The sequence below is a fragment of the Calonectris borealis genome, chromosome 7 (assembly GCF_964195595.1).
Source record: "Calonectris borealis chromosome 7, bCalBor7.hap1.2, whole genome shotgun sequence".
Classification (NCBI taxonomy): domain Eukaryota; kingdom Metazoa; phylum Chordata; class Aves; order Procellariiformes; family Procellariidae; genus Calonectris; species Calonectris borealis.
The window spans coordinates 29,647,920-29,666,066 of record NC_134318.1 but is presented as its reverse complement, the minus strand read 5'-3'; the positions used below and the strand labels follow the sequence as shown (position 1 = coordinate 29,666,066).

Here is an 18,147-nt window from a genome sequence, read left to right as displayed (position 1 = left end):
AGGCGGGGCTAGCCGCGGGGTGTGGCGCCGGGCTCCGCCCCTCCCGCCTGCCGTCGGCACGTTCCGTACGTACGGCGGGAAGCGCTGACGCTGTACGTAGCGGCGGCGTGTGTGTGACGCAGTTGCCCATGGTAACCCCGGAGCCGCGCAGAGGATGGTGAGCGGGGCGGGGGTGCCGGGCCCGCGGCGGGCGGCGAGGGGAGGGCGGCTGGGACGGGGGCCCGCCGGGCTGGGGCCGGGGCCCGCGGGGGCCTGGGCCCGGCGGGCAGCGGAGGGCTGGCGGCGCCCACCTGAGGGGCCTGGCAGGCCTGAGGCCGGGGGCGCCCACCGCGGGGGAGCGTGGGGTAATGGGGGCCGGAGACACCCACCCATGGGGCCGGCGTGCCCGGCCGGGGTTCACGGCAGGCGCTCTGGCAGGCCTGGGAGCATGAGGGCTGGCGACACCCACCCGGGGGGGCTGGCAGGCCTGGGATCACCGGGACCGGGGGTGCCCACCCGGGGGGAGCGTGGAGGCCCGGGGCGCCGGGGACCTGGCATCCGGTCAGGCATGGGGACCTGGGTCTATGGAGGTTGGGGGCACGCAGCCAAAGGGGTGCCGCTGGGGCTGGGGTTAGTGTAAATCTGGGGCCTCCAGCCACGGGAGACCCTGGCTGGGCCTGCGGTCCTGGCGGGAGCTGGAGGCTATGGGGGACCTGGAGAAGGGGCTTGAGTCGAGTCCTGGCAGGGGCTGGGAGGCTTGAGAATGCTGTGGGGGGTCTTCATTGGGATGGGATCAGGCTGCCTGGAGTTGATTCAGTCAAGGTGGGAGGGGGCCACACTGGGGCTTGGATCCTGGCTACAGGAGTTGAGAGAAGTATAGGAGAGCTTGCTGAGGTGGAAGGGCCGGTTGTTGATAAACAGCCTTAGAAGGAGAGTTCAGTCATGGCAGAGAAAGCCTGGATGAAGGGGTTGGGTCTTCAGGGATGGACACGACTGAGGCGCAGTGCTCGGGGGCTGAAAGAAACCTGCCAGCTGGGTGGGATGAACAGTCTGGTGAGTCACTGGGAAAACCCAGTCAAGGTTGGCTAGCTAGGATAGTTTGCTGGGATGTTGTGTGCTCTGGGGGTTTCTGCCAGGGGCTGGGTGGATGAGGGACAGCCTGGGCTGAAAAGAAGAGATAAGAATACACTGTGGGAAGGGCTGGAAGTGGAGTTTTGATGCTGATGAGAGAAAGAGAGGACCCAGGGAGGAAAGAAGTGTTCAAGAGGAGAAATTAATTGTTTGAGAGGGAGCAATGTGGACTGAAGGGAGGAATTGGGGTCTTGGGTGCAGTGAAGGATCTGGTTAGGGTGGAGGGCAATGCTGGGAGATGGGCAGGGTGGTGAGGGTGTAGTGTCATCTGAATCGAGGTTGGGGTGAGGTTGGATGATGGAAACAACTTGGGTTTAGATGCTGGATTAGTTGGGGCAGGAGAAACGGGATGCTGGCAGAGTCCAGCGAGGACTGGAAGAAAGGATTGGGGCTGCCAGGTGAGGGGTGGTAAGAGAGCGCTGCGGTAGGTGGGGGAGCCGCTGCTGAGGATGCAGTGTGTGCAGAGAGCACAGGCAGAAGGAAATAGCAATGGGGAAAGGGCTTGCCCAAGGGTGAAGCCGTGTTTTGTCCAGGAGCCCTCTGGACACAAGCTGGATTCGTGCAAGTGGACAGCATGGGAGGAGGTGTAAGCGAGAGCAGCAAAGGCAGCTCCTCATCTTCACTGGGTTAATTCTGGCTGCATCCCCACCTGCTGGGCCACAGAGAAAGAGATTGAGATAAGGTCTGTGGGATCTGCTCTATTTTAGATCAGTTGATGATGGAGCGTGTCACACCAGACACTGAAGCCATCACAGGATGGACATCTGCTGTAAAGATGAGGGCAGCTGCCTCCAGCAGTGCAGTGCTTTGTGGGACACATTTGGCCCGCAGCTGCTGCTAGCCAGATCTGCCCTTCTGCCTTGCGATGTCCAGATAAGCTGGTGTAGTCTGGGATCTGGCTGCTGTTACCCGAGCACTTTGTGTGTGGAGAGGGCAGACTGGGTGTTTTCCAGTGTTCATGTTATTTGATACAACGTTGTACTGCCTCTTTGTCTATTTTCCATTTCTGGGAGTTGTTTTCTGAATTGCAGCCTCTCAGGCAGGGTGGGTGGTGCTTCGGGGTGCCTGGTGGACTGGCTGGGCTCGGCAGAGGACTGTCTCTCTACATTCTCAACTTTCACTAAAACAGAATAATCCTTGGTGGTAGAAACTCTCTGAAACACCAGCAGATGTATTCAAAGCAGCTATGGCAGCCTCAGGGTGTGGGTCAGCAGTCAGAAATGATCCAGACAGCTTGATGTAACAATCTACTGCTTATCATCTGAGCCATGGTAGCTGCCCGTGAGCATGTTTCTGGCATGTCATGATTGCATTGGGAAGTGTTTAAACCCCCTTTGACGACCGCTTGCTCCAGCTCCAGTGATAAGAGGGTTAATGCTGAGGTTTAAGTTATTTCAGTGCTCATCCAAGTGAGTAAGTACAGAGGGGAAGTGTCTCCTTCTGCAGAGCATACCAGCATTTCTCACAGCTGTGGGGCAGGGGTGGTGGAAGGTCATAGGTGGAGCATGGAGGGAAAGATGAGCCATAAAACTGCATAGCATGAGGGATGTGTAGCGCTGAAGTCTTTGGCGCCGTTAAACAGCATCTGTGGTGGGCGCACAGCAAGGGCGAAGGGAGGCTGCTACATGAAAGGATACGCAGCTTTCCAGAGTTTAGGAAATGCTGTGTGAAGCAGAGCTTGTGGCTTCCTCATCACTGTAATAACAATCTTTACTGAGTGAGATGGTATGTTACTGATAGATGGTGGGGTCAGAGGATGGCCGGTGTTTTTCTAAAACCATTGATTGAAGATGACATCATCGTGTCAAAACCAGGGTTGTCAAAGCGTGGCCCCGTTTTACAGTTGAGGAAACTGAGTCATGGAGTGTCTAGCTGACACTAGGCAGGTGTGGTGGAGGGAATGAAATACCAGCATAGCTAATGCGTAGTCAGGCATCTTTCTCCTGGTCTTGGGCTCATGTTTCTAGCAAAAACAGTATCTATCTGTTGCCTGCTGTCGGTGTACCTAGTACTCAGAATTTCTTTCTTTTGTCCCTCATTGCTTGGCGGTAAGGCTCTGTTTAAAATGGCCCCATTAAAAAAAAAAAAAGCTTTCAAGAGCTTTAATAGTGCCTCGCTGCTTTAGTTTCCCAGTACAGTTCCATGCCATCTCTTTGGTTTATTTTACTGATTGCTGAGACGTTGATACAAGAAACTACCTGCAGATAGGACAATATACCAGCAGCTGGCCCAGATTTTCAGCTTCTGAAACCAGACAAAGACTGCTGACATTGTCCGGTGCTGGGTGTCAGCTCTTCTCTGCGCAGGGCAGAACGCTTCCTTCAAACTTGCTCAAACCAGAGGAGTTTGATTTTTGATTACAAAAGGAGGATTCATGCTGGTATTGGTTAATACACCAAACCAGAAAGTGCTGTGCGACCTCTTCGACAGAAAACTATGTTAGTAGGTTTGAGCTGGAAAAACTCTGTAGGTGACTCGACTCCCATTAAATTTTGGATTTCAATGCAGGAGAGAAAGTCTGCATTGAATGACACCATATGGTGGAGACATGCAGCAAGCAAATGATTTTTTGGGAGTTTTGCCAGAGTAAAAAGTATTGAATAAACTGTGCTCAATAGATTAATTTACTTCGGTTGTATTTTGAAAAAGACTGGGTGATTTTATGACCATTAGTGACATTTGCAGTTCTGCAGCCGAAGATAAAGGTAATCAAACGTCATTCTTCAGGGCACCAGCTAATCAGTGCAGTTGTCAGGAAGGACTCCCCTCCTCCAGCTCTGTGTGTGCAGGATTGCACCCTGGATGACAAATGTAGCCTCAAATATCCACTGCTGAAGGCAGGATATTTGGCTCAACTAAGCCCCTCATCCCCCCCCATGTCAGCTTCTGCTGCGTGACTTTCTGAAACCATCACGTGCACCCTCTATCTTTAACTTACTCTGTAAAAACAGTGAACTGCTACCATATTGCTTAATTAAAAGTAAATTGTGGGCCAGAGCTGTGCTAGGTGCTGTGCAGGCAGAACACGAAGATGTTCCCCACACCGTGGAAATACGGTCTGAGGTGAGAGATAACCGAGCGATATACGAGTAAGGAGAGCCCAAGGCAGGTTTGAACTTGGCATGTTCGACACCTAAACCTCATCAAGGATTCTAGGTGTGGCAGTGAAGGAATTAGCAGGGGAATCATGGGGTGGTTTTATGGATATTTTGTGAAGTTTCTCCCACGCTTGTAGGAAAGGCACAAAGGTTTGAGAATAGAGCCCGGCAGTGCTGGGGCTGGCATCGCGAGCCGCGGGGAGACAGGAGCCGTCACCTCCATGGCAAACGTGCTTGGCTGGGAAGGACCTTGAGGGTGAAGACGAGTGACTTGTGGTTGCAGCAGTGGAGAAGAGGGCGCCCATGTAGGGGTGTAGAGATGGGGGAAATGTGGTCACAGCAGCAGGCTGAGGTGCTGAGCTTTGTGGCTATATTGCATCTCGGTGAATTGATTTGATTCTAGCTAAATATCCACATCTAGTAGATAAGCAATTGCTGGTGACTGAGGGTGGTTTTGTTTTAAATTCATTATATGAGCTTTGTGGCTAATAAAGTTAAACAGAATACATTTACTTCTCTTTCCTAATAGGAATCAACTGTGCTCTGCAGCGGCTTGTGGGCCGTGGTTTATCCATGCCCTATGTATCCAGCCCTCAGTACAAGGGGAAATTGTTCTTTCCATTATGGCTTTATATGGCCGATCTGATACAATATTTAAACAGATTATCTCAATGCTCTGTTTGTCCCAAACCAATTTTTGCTTTGGCCTATAAAGTGAATCTTCCTTTCAGCGGCTTCTGTGGTACAGGATGTAGTTACATGCATCAGCTAGTTCAAAACACCCATATACAGCATGGATTTAAAGCTGAATAAACACACAAAACCCTTAGCTAGGACTATAAATGTCACTGTATTTTTATATATGTCTGTTTTTTTCTTTTTAAGAGAATAGGATTACTGCATGCAGCTATAACTGAAAGTCCTTTGATAATTCAGTGGGTATTTTAAACCTAGCAATGATATACTTTCATAAAACCACACATCCCTGTTTTCTGAAGGATGCTAATAAGATGGTTAGCTTTGCTTTCATGCTCGATGTGTTTATGAGTGCTCTTGCCCATTTAGTTGCATCTCTGAATTTAATGCCCCACTCTGATTTCATAGTAATTGTCAGGAGTCTTTTTTTCTTTTTGTATGTCCCCACTCACTGTCTGAAAAATGCAGTCTCCTCATTGCTGACCCCATCAGTCTGTCTCCTCATGGTGCTTGTAAAGAAAACCCTCTCCACCAAGGACAAAGATGTTTTTAAACAAGCCAATCTGATATAAAACATAGTTTGCTTAACCCAGAGGTGACCAAGAAGCAGTTGCTGGCTGACTGTGCCCAGCCTTGAGTTGCTGCGTATGGCTGCCCTTCTCCAAAGGCTGCACGCGCTGCCACACTGTGCTGTTCATTATCTGAACAGCATCTGCAGTTCCCTTCTCTGTTACAGATGCCGCAGTCTGCTTAGTTTTGTGCAAATGACTCGCTGCCCTTATACTCCTGTGAGTTGTCTCTGCAGCTCCTCAGCCAGCTAACGTCTCCACCGTCCTGCTTGAGACTTGTCCTGCTCCTTACCCTGGACACCCCAGGGAGCGAGTACCGCTGACCTGGCTGCCATGCAGGCATCCTGGGCATCCTCCCTCCTCACTGCAGGTTAGGTCCCAGCATCGAGACATTTGCTGCTCTGTTTCAAAGGCCTGCTCCTCTCCTGTTGCTTCTGAGCAACCTCTTTGCACCAAATTTTCCCATTTCATGGCTTTCTATCTGACATCTCTTATCAATAACAAGGGGTTACTTTCTGACTCTCATCAGCCCAAGTTAGTTTCAGCATTGTGTTTGCGAGCAGAAAAGTGCTCGTCCATCTTTTGGTGTGTGCAGTAAGGGTTGCTTGTCCCACATAATGGTGGCATGCAGCAGGGAACTCTGCTGAGTTATTTTTTCCAGTCTGCTAAGCTGTCAGGAAATGCTTTCTGTCTTCCTAGCCAGTGTGCTCGTAAGACCAATTAAAAAAAAATTTAAAAAACTTAGAAAGCCATCTGTGCATGGCTTTCCTTAATCTTAAATCTTCACTAACTAGAGGGAGAATGCTGGATGCAAGTTTTAAATATTTGCAAAATAGTTACAATCACAGTAACCAATACTATTATTTGGCTCTTGATTTAAATTGTGTATACAGACCATGTAACCTATGCCGGCAGCTACTGAAATAAAGTCCACTTCTCTATGTTCGCTTGCTTGTCGTCCAGCCTTTTAAATCAGCTTACTTTATACCTTAGATAATACTTTTATTTCTATATATATCCTCTCTTCTATTGGCTACCCCAGATAATCCTGTGATCAGCCATGCAGCAGTGTCACTTGAGTAGAATATGGAACGATGCTGATCATTTTCTCGTAGGCTGTCATACTAGCCCAGAAATAGCATCCGTCTACAATGGGAGAAGCTCTATTAACATTTACAACTGTTCCTCTTCCCGACCCCTGAGAGTTGCTCCGTGGTAGATAAGCAATACTTTGTAATACATTTCTTTGCGCTCAGTATTTTGAAGTTGAATTCTGAAATATAAAGGCTCCTAATCCTGATCTGCTCTGGGATACACTGCTCTGCTCTTAGCAAGTGGTGCTCTGAATAGGATTAGCATTTCAACAGCTTCTTTTTTTAACTGTGAGCAATAAACTAAAATAATAGGGCCTGATTCAGAGCTCTCTGAATTCAGCAGTAGTACTTTGGCTGGTGTGGGTTGGCTTTGGGTTAGGCCCATAAGAATTGGAAATTCAGCGTTTCCCTGGAAAGGAGGGAGAATGTGTGAATTTTAGAGTTCCTGCTCCTGTGGGGTCTGTCCACACTGAGCTGAAATCCATGGATTTACAAGCCAACAAACACAACTGTAAATTTGACTGCAGGTGAAAAGAAAATGTGTGTTGCTAGTCATGCAGTTAAAACTTGTGTTTTTTAATAATGTCAAGGGCACTTAGGACATGCATGTAAACAAGTAAGCATTAGAGGTATTTCTGTGGCTGTTCCTTTTTTCTTCCCTCAGACGTGTGGAAGTACAGACCGTCATCGGGGCAGAACACGGGCTGGGCACTGCGGCTGGGGAGATGAGCGGTTGGGTTGGGAGGGCTTGCAGCAACAGGCTGCACCGAACACAGCCCTTCAAATTCATTAGCTATGGGCCCATGGGTGAGAGCCAGCTGTGAGCATCTGGCCCTCAGGGCTCAGCACGTGATGTTACAGGCCTGTATGCTTTGCCTAAAAGCAGTTTGGGGATTTACTGTGCCTGCACCGTGCAGGCATGGCACCCTCTACCAAGCAGTGCCCATTCCTGATTAACAGCTCTTGAGCGGGGCCTGGATTCCCATTTTTTTACCAGCCTGTTTATGAAATAGGTGATACCCTGAGCCCGCTTACTGGGCTGTAAGACTGCAGTTTTGCTGTTCCTTGCACGAGCTCTGAATTTCTGAACCCCAGTTTTCCACAGTGCTTTTTAAAAGCACAGCAACGGTGGCAATCCTGCAACTTTCTACAGATATCCTTCAAACCCAGTTTTACTAAGTTCCTTCTCTTCTCCCTGTTTCTTACACATCGTGCATGTATTTTGAGCTGTGTCTGGTAATTAAATGGAAAACAGATAAATTACTTGCAAATTGAAAATGCTTAGAGGGGTGGATCAAATCTCACATGCATTTGAATCTCAGTGTGTTTTCATCCTGCGTTATCGAAAGCTTTGGCATCGTGACCTGTAGCGCCGTGTCCTTTCCAAAACGCTCTGCACCTCGGAGCCGTGTGATGAGCAGTCGAAAGTGGCGGTTCCCACATGGCTGAGGTGGGGCTCTCCAGGAGTCGGCAGAAGGGCACTGCTACAGACAGGGGATGCGTTGCAGCGGTGACAGTTGTACTGCATCCTGCAGCTCTTTATCTTGAGGACAGATTTCTGATTGCAGTGATCTGGAGGGGATCGGGAGCAACCTTCACGGCTCAAATAGTCCTTGGCTTCCAGCAGGAATATTTAGAGGTGTAGTTCCTCAGAGCAACAAAGCACTTCATGACATTTAACTGATTCACCCTTGCAGGTTGACAAGAAACATTGTCTCTGTTTTGCAAATGGGAGAATAAAAAAGCTTGAGATGGGGCCGGGTTTGTGCTGATATCTGAACTTTGTTCCCAGCTCTGGGTCTTAGCGGGCTGAAGCGAAACACCTCACCGTTGCCCTTCAGGAATTATCTGGGAGAGACCGAGCAGGAGTCCTGAGGGCTCCAGAAAGGGCTGTAGGTGTATTCCTCTCCCAGATTTGCTCAGGCAAATTAGTTGCAAGAGTATCTGTGTCCCCAGGCTGAGTCTCAGTGTGATGTGCGCTGCTCAGGCTCCGAGGAGCGGTCCCTGCCAAGCAGGGGTGTGCAGAGCAGTGCAGCAACGTGTCCAAGGACACCCAGGCGGTCATGGACTCGCAGCCTGCTCCTGTGCCCTTGGCTGCAACTGCCCCGCTCCTGTGGGGCCAGGCTGGGCAGCGAGAGGCAGGTGGAAGTGGAGTGATTTGCATCTCTCGGTTACGTGCCAGGATCCAGAATATTCTTCCAGCCATTTTAGAGAGGTGCAGGTCTCTGAGCAGTGGCACTGACAAAAGCCTGGGTGTGCTGCTGTAACGTGCGCGGTTGTAAATGAGTTGACCTGCATATTCTGTTTCCTAATCCTGAGTGATACTGTCAGCTCAGAGAGCTGAGCCTGGCTAATGACTGAAATCCACTGTGCTTTTCTTAGCGAGGATGTGTGGTGATCTGAGATAGTTGTTAAGTGCTACATCCTGAGAATCAGAACTGCACGTGCCCCATGGGTCCAGCATGTTTTAGACAGATAAACGGGGTTTGAGATGATCAGGGAGTTACTATGAAAAGAACTGATGTCAGGTACACAGTAACCTGCAGTTAACTAAGAGGGAGATTAAATTAATGGGGTTTTCCCTCTGATAAAGATAATGAAGAGCTCGCAAGGAACTTGGTTTGCAGCTCCTACACATGATATCCGTAGGCACTGTCTTCCTGGCACAGGGAATGCCAAACATCTGTGTGTCAAGAGCAGTGCAGCCAGTGGTGCACCCCACGGAGCTGTCTGAGACCTCGTCAGTACTCTCTGAGATGAAGGAAAATTGGGGCAAGGGGGAGGAGTAGAAGAGAAAATGGGAATAGGGACTGCAGGAAGGGGTTCAAGGTGTCCTGGGACCCACTGCCATACAGAACCCATTTCAAGGGAGGAGGGCGTGGCATGGTGGGAGGGGAGAGTCGGAGGGGGAAATAACAGCTACGATCTCTCTGTGGATTTAGGGTTTACTGTCAATCCTGCGTAAACTGAAAAGCGCCCCAGACCAGGAGGTGAGAATCCTCCTCTTGGGACTGGATAATGCAGGCAAGACCACACTCCTGAAACAGCTGGCATCTGAGGACATCAGCCACATCACGCCAACACAGGTGAGGAAGGCCTTTCCCTGCCCAAGGCAGTTCTTGTAGTCCCATCTGCCTTATTATATAAAGCACTAAGAATTCAGCAGAGTATTTCAGTAAAAGGGGGAGCAACTGGAGCCTGGTGCACCATTAAGTTTGTGTATTATCTGCATAAGACGAGGCTCCCTGAAGGAGCCAGAGAGCGTCAGGCCAGATCTGTCAGGTAGTGCAAAAGTGGATGAGTGCCGTGGAGTTGTGCAGAAGGCTTTTGGGTCCTGCTAGGGTTGCATGGATGAGACTTTGTTCCTGTTCTCCTTGCCAAAAGCAGACATGCAGGGGATGCTGCAGCATTGGGCAAGCCCCTGTCTCCTTGCATCTTTCACCCAGCCAGCTCCAAGGGTCTTGCATATTCCAGCACTCCCTCTCTCAAGCCTCTGGTTGCCTTTCTTTGAGCCTTAGGCTTCGGGCGAGGGATGTCTCCCCTCAGAAGCACTGCAGCATCGCTCCTGTGTTGACCAGAGGAGGTTGCTAGAGAGCTATGGGAGATGCTTCCCCCCACCCCGTAGCTGCCTCCCAAAGCTCCCAGCCCCGACACCCCGATTCCAAGCCCCAGTCCCCAGGGTGGTGTGGCAGCATGTTGCCAGCCCACGCCACATCCTGTTTTTCTACTTGAATGCCTTTTCAATTGGTGCTCTAATTGATGAAATGGACCCTTCAGACGTGCAGCTGTTGCTCTTCTAAGCCCGGCATTAGCTGTGTCGTGTCGAATTGAGCTGAGACCTCTGGCTTCGTGTTAGCTGGGACTTTACTCAGCTTTCACAAGCTCAGTCCTGCTTCTCACAGCGCCCTTGTTTTCTCCTTATCTGCATCTCCCACCTCTTCCTGCACCCACCCTGCTGAGCTCTCCCAGGGCACTAACTGCATCATATGTCTCTGTAGCCATGACAGCATCAACCTTTGACTCAAGAACACTGGCAAACTGATGGTTTGGCGGCCATGTTCGCTTGCGCCAGTGCCTCTCCCACAGCCGATCCATCTCTGTGGCTGCACAGTCCATTTCGCTGCATGTTGCAGGCATGGGATGTATAAGGTGTTAATGTCTGCTTATGTACGTGCTCCAGCCATTCAGGTTTATGCTCTATGTGGCTTTATTTCTGCTCTTTCCAGGGCTTTAACATCAAAAGTGTGCAGTCTCAAGGCTTCAAACTGAACGTATGGGACATAGGCGGACAGAGGAAGATCAGGCCGTACTGGAGGAACTATTTTGAAAACACTGATATCCTTGTGAGTATTGGCTGCACTTGAATGGTGTGTTCATGCAATGGCTTTCCAAGGTCTCAGCCAGAAATTCAGGAACAAGTAATGTAATGTCCCAGTCCTCAGCAACACCATTGCCATTGTAACAGGAGTTATTCTGAGTGAAATGGCAAGATTGGTTGGGTGCAGTAAGAAAAATACAGTCAGTTTGAAGAAATCTTTCAGTTATATGTTTTTGCTTTCACAAGATGGTGCTGGTTATAGCCAGTTCCTTTCCTCTCATCTCAGTCTCCTTCAAATGATAGAACATTAATAACTTGTGGTTAACCCATCTATAGCTCCTTTCACTGGAGACTCTGAAGGCCTGTCCTGGGCATTAGTGACTTAAGCCTCGTGTAGAGGTAGGTCGGTGTGGTGCCTTTGTTTTCTAGTTGGGGAAGCTGAGGCATGGCAGAATTAAATGCTATGTCTGGCATCAGATAGGAAAGCTTCTGGCTGAGGGATACAGAGCTTTACTCCTTTAATCATAAGACTGTCCTTTAATGTTTTTGACAACTTAGCTGTAATTACCTTACAATTAGCTACAGATGACTACAATTATATTTACAGTGCAGGACCTTTGTGTTTCCATGCCAGAGCACGTTACCCTGGGACCCTCCAAGTGCTGTCCTGACTAGTTTCAAAGATCACCTCTAACATGCAGCTGTGTGTGCCAGGATGAAGGCAGGCTGGGGGCTCCAGGCCTCTCCCCACCCCAAGCAATGTTGCCTGTGGGAACAGAGAAAAGGCTATTCTAAGCAAGGTCTGCAGGGCTCCTGTGGGAAAGCGGGAAGCTCTCTCGGAAGGACGCCCTTCCTCCCTCCTGTCACACACACATACTCACTAATGTGTCAGGAGCTTTAATGCACTTCTGTAGAAGGATCAGTGCAACTAGGAATAGGACTCTCTACTCCAAGGCTTATGTCAGGGGCCTGAAGGGCCTGGCTGCGCCTGCAGATTTAGAAAACATTGTCCAAATGAAGCTGTTATTTAAATGGGACTAATAAACCCTCAGTAATCTCTTTTGCAGATCCCCCTTTTTCAGCCTTAATTTGGAATCTGATGTTTGAGGGCAGCCACCGCAGCATAAACCCAGTTGGTTGCTTTTGCAAAGAGTAATGGTGAGATTTTCCTACAGGAAAGATCTGGGTTTGAGACACTAGCAGGACACACTTCGCGTGCGCCTCTGTGGCCATCGAGAAGGGGGACATGGCATGGCGGTGAGGTGATTGTGCCCATTGAGTCCAAGCTCTGCAGCTGTGTGTGGTGGGGAGGCAGTAGGTGTGCAGATCAAAGTCAACACTGCAAAGCAGCAGGTAGGGGATCTTTGCCTGCTATGGCAGGTGCTCAGGCTTCAGAGACTCTGCAACCGCAAAACAATGTCTGGAAGACTCTGCTGGCAAAGGCAATGAGCTACACTGGCCTGTGGGCTTCCCCCCTTTCCAGTGTGTGCTGCATGGGAGGTGCAGAAATAAAGGTGAATTTGAAGACTGAAGGAGATGAAAGCAGTTGTTTTCCCTGCCCTCCTCCCACCCCAGTTAAAGCAATGTACAGAGAAAACCTTTCTTTTCATATGAGTAAGAAAATGGGTAGATAGAAGCAGAATCAGTTTGGGGGAAGTGGCGGTGTGAATTTAGAGGGAATAACTGGTGTGCAGATGGACCTGAGCTTCCGTGCTAACACCCAGTTCCAGACTGGGAGCTGTCGGCACGTTAGCGCAGTGCTTTGGTATGTCCATACGCACCAAAACCAGAATCAAGTGTATGCTGATGACTCTCTCACTCTCTCTTCTGCCAGCCCTCACCCCCATTTTAGCCAGTAATTTTACCCTCTGACTTAACCTTATGCAAGTTGTGCCTCTGTAAATTGAGCCAACTTATCCCTCATGTTATTTCTTCATCCAGTCCCACCAGTTGCAATTTCTGCCCAACCCACTTACTCCAGGTTTTGTTTTGGCCTGTTGCTCAAAGGAAGCACCCAGCTTTACGGGGATTTTTTTCTCAAGCTCCATTTCTCCAACATGGCGTACTCAATGGCTGTTCAAACTGGCAAACTGTGCTACCAAGCACTACAGCCAGAAACAGGCTCTTGTGTGGCCCTGGCCGTAGAAGGAAGGTGGAGATGAGATACGCTACAGTTCCCAGGACCCCCTGCTTCTGTCTGCTCCTAAACTATATGGCACAAAGCAGAAAGGACCCTCTAAAGAGTATTAAAAAGCAGGAAGTGATTGCAAATTCAAATCCATGCAGGTGCCTTTGAATGAGAGCTTGGTCTTGCATCACACACCTGTGATATTTGGAAGCTTAACCCAGGCAAATAAGGTGTGGATATCTGGCTGATTGCATATTCAGACAGGCACCTGCAGCTATTTGGCACAGTACTTTCTGGTCTGGAAGTAGGCACTCCGCACATACTTTACCTTCTCTGTGCTGTGCTTTTGTGGCTTTTGCCCCGAGCACTGTTGTCTCCAATTCTCATCTTGCAAAATAGCTCCCTAGCAAGGAACGGAGCCATACTTTACCTTCTCTGTGCTGTGCTTTTGTGGCTTTTGCCCCGAGTGCTGTTGTCGCCAATTCTCATCTTGCAAAATAGCTCCCTAGCAAGGAACGGAGCAGTGCAGGAGAAAGCCTGGCTGGTTGGGACTCAGAGCTCTTCCTTGCCAGTTAGAGAAGCACCGTAATATGGGAGGTGCTGCCTTTCAGTTGAGAAGTAGCACTCGACTATTGCGTTCATGTGTTGCTAAGCTACCCCTGAGATGTCCCAAAGTAGGACAGATGACAGTCCAGTTTCACCCCACAGCACAGCTGCAGCCCTGCAGCTTCTTCCTTTCTTTTGGTCTGTTTCCTACCCCAAATGGGATGCACAGGGGTGGATGCTTGGGAGCGGCAGAGAGGACGGGTATAGCTGATACGGTTTTGGTGCACGTGCTTGGAATCGCATTGCGGGGAGAGGCTGTGTGTCACGCCGTGCCCGCGGGCCTTTCCCCATCATGTGGCACCAATTGCATGCACTGCTGACGCATCCCCACGCAGCTGCGTCCAGCCCTGCCGCATGTCCCCCAGCCTCTGTCAGTGTGCGTCAGCCCGCCCCGGGAGGACCGCAGACCCCAAGTGATCAGCAGAGAGGTCTGCGAGGTTGCTGGGGTTACCTCCTCAGGCCTGGCATACAGATTTTCCTGCTGCGTGTTTGGTCCCGTTTCAAACAACTCTAACACTGCTCATTAAGGGAGTGCCTACAGTTTAATATATATTGCTGCTAGAGATCTTCCCTCCCCCTACTTTTTGGTCGAAATTATCCTGGAAGTGTGGAGTCTTACACTGAGGCTGCCTGCAAGGATGCCATTTATCTTGATGGCGGGGTGCTGTGCTCATCTATTCCCTGAAAACCAGGCTGATGCTTGCTCCCTGTAAGCCACCAAAGAGCATGCAGATGACATGCTAGCAGCTTCAATCACCGCAGATGGGGAATGGCAGGGACTGGAAGTAAAACGCTCAGTGTTTGTCTCCAGTCCTGTCCCTGTCTGCTGTCCCAGCACCCTTCTCCTTCAAAAACCTTCATGTACCAAGTATTGAAAAAGGGTACCAGGCTATTCTTGCCAGAGCGTTATACTGAGGTTCTGTGTTTATTTAGATGTAGCTTGATACTTGTGCACTCTGAACTGCAATAGCATTGCTAGGGGGAAGGAGGGTGGCTGGGCTTACTAATTACATATTTAGGGGGACCTTTGAGGAGCCTTTTAGCCTGTGCAGGCCTAGAGGTGCCTTCACTGAGAAGGCTCATTTGCATTTACAGAAAGAAATTAGCACGTGCCATGCTGCTTGGAGAGGGTGGAGACCCCCTCCCAAGGCAGGGAGTCTGCGGGCCGGGGGATCCAGCCTTCTCCATACCAGGGGACAGGTGTGTGGTTGGGACCTCCTTGTGGACCATGAGATGTGGTGCCCAGCCCTGAGAGGGTGGCAGGACTCCGCTGTTAGTCTTTGTGAGCCAGCTGCTCCCTGTCTTCTCCATCATCCTGGTGGACAAGCTGGCAGCTGAAGATGGAGTCTCGCAGGCTGGATCCAGCCACCTCCTCCAGGAGGTTGCAGTAGGATCACCTGATGGAGAGGAGTTCAATGTCCCCAATATATTTATCTGTCTCCTGAGTGCCATTGTGTGCCTTGGTGGCTTATTGAGGAGGTGATGCGTCCTGCTAGAGGGCAGCATGGCATAGTCGCACCAGTGCAGTGCTTGTACACTGTTTGCTAGGGTGAAAGACCATGTCTGGCTCCCCAGGTTTTGCCCTCCTGTGCTCAGCTTCAGCTTGTAAGCTGGTCACTTGAAAAGGTACCAGGCAGTCTCCTGTTCCCTTCAGATAATAGGTGTTGTGGAGATGGTGAGATCATCCCCAGTACTGCCCCCAGCTCCTTTCTGATCCTACCCACGTGGCTGTCCACCCCCCAAGCTTTAAAAGAGGTGGTTTCTCTCCTTTCAGAACGTCATGAAGTTTTGTCAACATTTGCTATAAATAATACCGGGGATCTTTGTGCCCAAAAGCATAATTACTAGGCTCAGCTCTCTTAAGCACATGATACTGTGGAAAAGTGTCTTCTGGGAAGAGTAACTTTTCCTCTCGTTTCTTTTTCAGATCTATGTCATTGACAGTGCAGATAGGAAGAGGTTTGAAGAAACGGGTCAGGTAAGTTACTTATGCCCAGCTTCCTTTGAAGTAACTCAGTGCTTCTAAGTGCCCCTTGCTCACAAAAGTTAGGAAAATTATTTTGTTGTTCATGAGGGAAATTTGCATTTCAAGAGACTTGCCTTTCAACATCAATGCAGATTATTTTGGTAGATGTGAAACAAGGAAAATAGGTAGCCTAATTCTGTTTAAATAGAACGGTTTTCATGAAAGTTATACAATAATAGCAAATGGAGCCCAATACTGAAAGCAAAAACTTCTCTAAGTCCTTTAAACCTTGCCAAACCAAGACCCTGAGGAATCCTATTTTCTTATTTACAAAGTTGAAATGGAAATCATATTGACTCGATTGTCTTTTGGATGTAATTGAAAAAAACCTAAGAACTTTGTAACTAGGACTGGCCAGAAAATAAGATTTCTGTTTTGCAAAGTTTTGATGTTTTGTAACATTTTGTGCTTTAGGATGGAACAAAAATAGAACTTTTGAACCTTCTTTTGTAAAATTCAGAAAGTGACAGTGTCCCAAAATAGCTAGCAACAGATTTACCCCGAGAAATGGGAGATTTAGTTTAAAACCCTCTGTTCTGCCTGATTTGAAGGAGGCACTTGATCTTTCACCTCTGAAGTATCATGGACACACCCTAACAGCAGAACTGTTGGTTGTTCTAGGGGTGGGGGGAATCTTTCCCCTGTTGGAGCTATTTCATTTTATATCAGAAATTAAATATTCATTGGGCAAAAGAGAGGGAGAGGAAGCAGAAGCTTAGAGCACTTGCCTGAGTCAGGCGGAGTCAGCCTGGACCCCTCATATTTCCACAAACACTTTTGGTTTCAATAAATCAGCCATGTCAGATGAAAGACCTATTTTGTTGAAAAATTCCCAGCCAACTCTGTTTATAACTCCATTCTCGCGTCCTGGTTTCCAAACCAAACATTGCTTTTGGGGGGATGGAGTCAGATTTCCACTGCAGTTTAGCATCTCCCCGACTGCACTCATTTAATCCAAAAGTTTCTAGCCAGTGGATGAAAGATCTTAGGACAGTATCTGAGAGCATGAGACCTTTCCAGCTAATAAGGAGCTCACAAAAATCTCATGTATTTGTCTATCTGCAATGCCAGCGGTCCCTATAAGTTCAAGTTCCGCTACGTTTGTCATATGTTCACATAGGGAAGTGACTTGAGACTGTGTGCTTGTTTCTCATGAGACCATTGCACAACCCTAGACATGAAGTATTTCAGCCATCATTGATCCACTGCAGATTCAGATTTGAGCTCTTAAAAGAATCTCTTTGAGTCACCCAGTTTTGAATGAACAAACCCATTTCTCAAGATACCACCCAATGTGTGCTGTGCATATGGAGCCCAAGTCCAGCTAGTAAAGCTGATCTAGCTTGTCTTCAGCTAGCCAATGCCTTCAAAAGCATCAGCACTTTCTTGTGGGAGGGAGATTTCCATTTCTGGGGGGGGGAAAAAGTCCTCTCCCACTCAAATTGCAGTGTATAAAACTTGGAACAAAACCCTGAAACTCATTATTAGCAAAGATATCAGGACTGGTGTCAATGGCTGCTCAGGTACAAATGCCAGTCAGGCAATAACTGAAGACAGATTCCTCATACTGCCAATTTACGTGTTTTTTGCTGTTTCATCAATTTTGGTCTCCTGGGATTAGGGACTGGTAAAACACAGAGTTGTAGCCTTTAAGGCAACTGCTAATTTCAGACCAAGATGAAGATTTTTGTAACCTGTAATTGGAAGAAATAGCTTTTGAAGCTTGGGCAGAGATGATAGTATACATTTTTGCGCTAGGTTTCACTGGAACACACTCTTCTAGCATTTGCCCTAAATATATTTCTAATTAGAGACAACCACTGGTGGTTGAAGGTTTTCTTCCCTTCCTCTCTCCATCTTCCCCCCACCCCACTCCCTTGTAAATGATATAGGAGCTGGCTGAGCTTTTGGATGAAGAAAAGCTTAGTGGAGTCCCCGTGCTCATATTCGCTAACAAGCAGGATTTGCTGACAGCTGCCCCTGCTTCAGAGATTGCCGAGGGACTGAACCTACACACAATCCGGGACAGAGTCTGGCAGATCCAGTCTTGTTCAGCTCTTTCAGGAGAGGGAGTACAGGTGAGGCTCTGGAGAAGGCTTGCTGTGCCAGCAGGCCATCTGCAAGAGATTGTTGTCTGTTGATCTGCAGGGTGGGGCTGGACTGGCTGCCTCACGAAGGAGGGTCAGTGCAGCCAAACCCTTGCAGCGCAGAACGTGGGGGGCGCGTGTCTCATCGCCTTTGCGAAGGGAAGGGGGAGCTGTGGGCCCTTGGGATCTCTCCATCCCCAGAAGGGGGAGAGTGATCACCTCCCCACCCAGGACCCCGTGGCTGGACCAAGTGAAGACACTGATTTATTTTAAAGACACTGCTGTCAGGTTAATCATTTTCACAAAACAAATCGTCTTTTACTATTAACCCCTTTGACTGTTACAAGTGTGCACTTTAGCAATCTGATTTACCTTCGCTACTAACGTCGTTTGGCGTTTTGCTCAACCCAGGCAC

The 18,147-nt window shown here is 49.0% G+C and overlaps 1 protein-coding gene across 8 annotated transcripts in view; it reads left to right on the top strand.

Moving 5' to 3' along the window:
• The first annotated feature begins 48 nt into the window (after positions 1–48).
• The window catches only part of ARL3 (ARF like GTPase 3), a 31,884-nt gene continuing 13,785 nt past the window's right edge, over positions 49–18,147 (top strand). For 5 of the 8 annotated variants that reach the window (XM_075154925.1, XM_075154924.1, XM_075154923.1 and 2 more), the window contains exons 1-6: positions 49–157; positions 9,510–9,653; positions 10,794–10,910; positions 12,061–12,147; positions 15,547–15,597; positions 17,538–17,723. In XM_075154925.1, coding sequence (XP_075011026.1) covers positions 155–157; positions 9,510–9,653; positions 10,794–10,910; positions 12,061–12,147; positions 15,547–15,597; positions 17,538–17,723 — 588 coding nt within the window. In that variant the 5' untranslated portion in view covers positions 49–154. The remainder of the gene's footprint in view (positions 158–9,509; positions 9,654–10,793; positions 10,911–12,060; positions 12,148–15,546; positions 15,598–17,537; positions 17,724–18,147) is intronic. The other 3 variants (XM_075154926.1, XM_075154929.1, XM_075154930.1) reach the window with 2 other exon arrangements.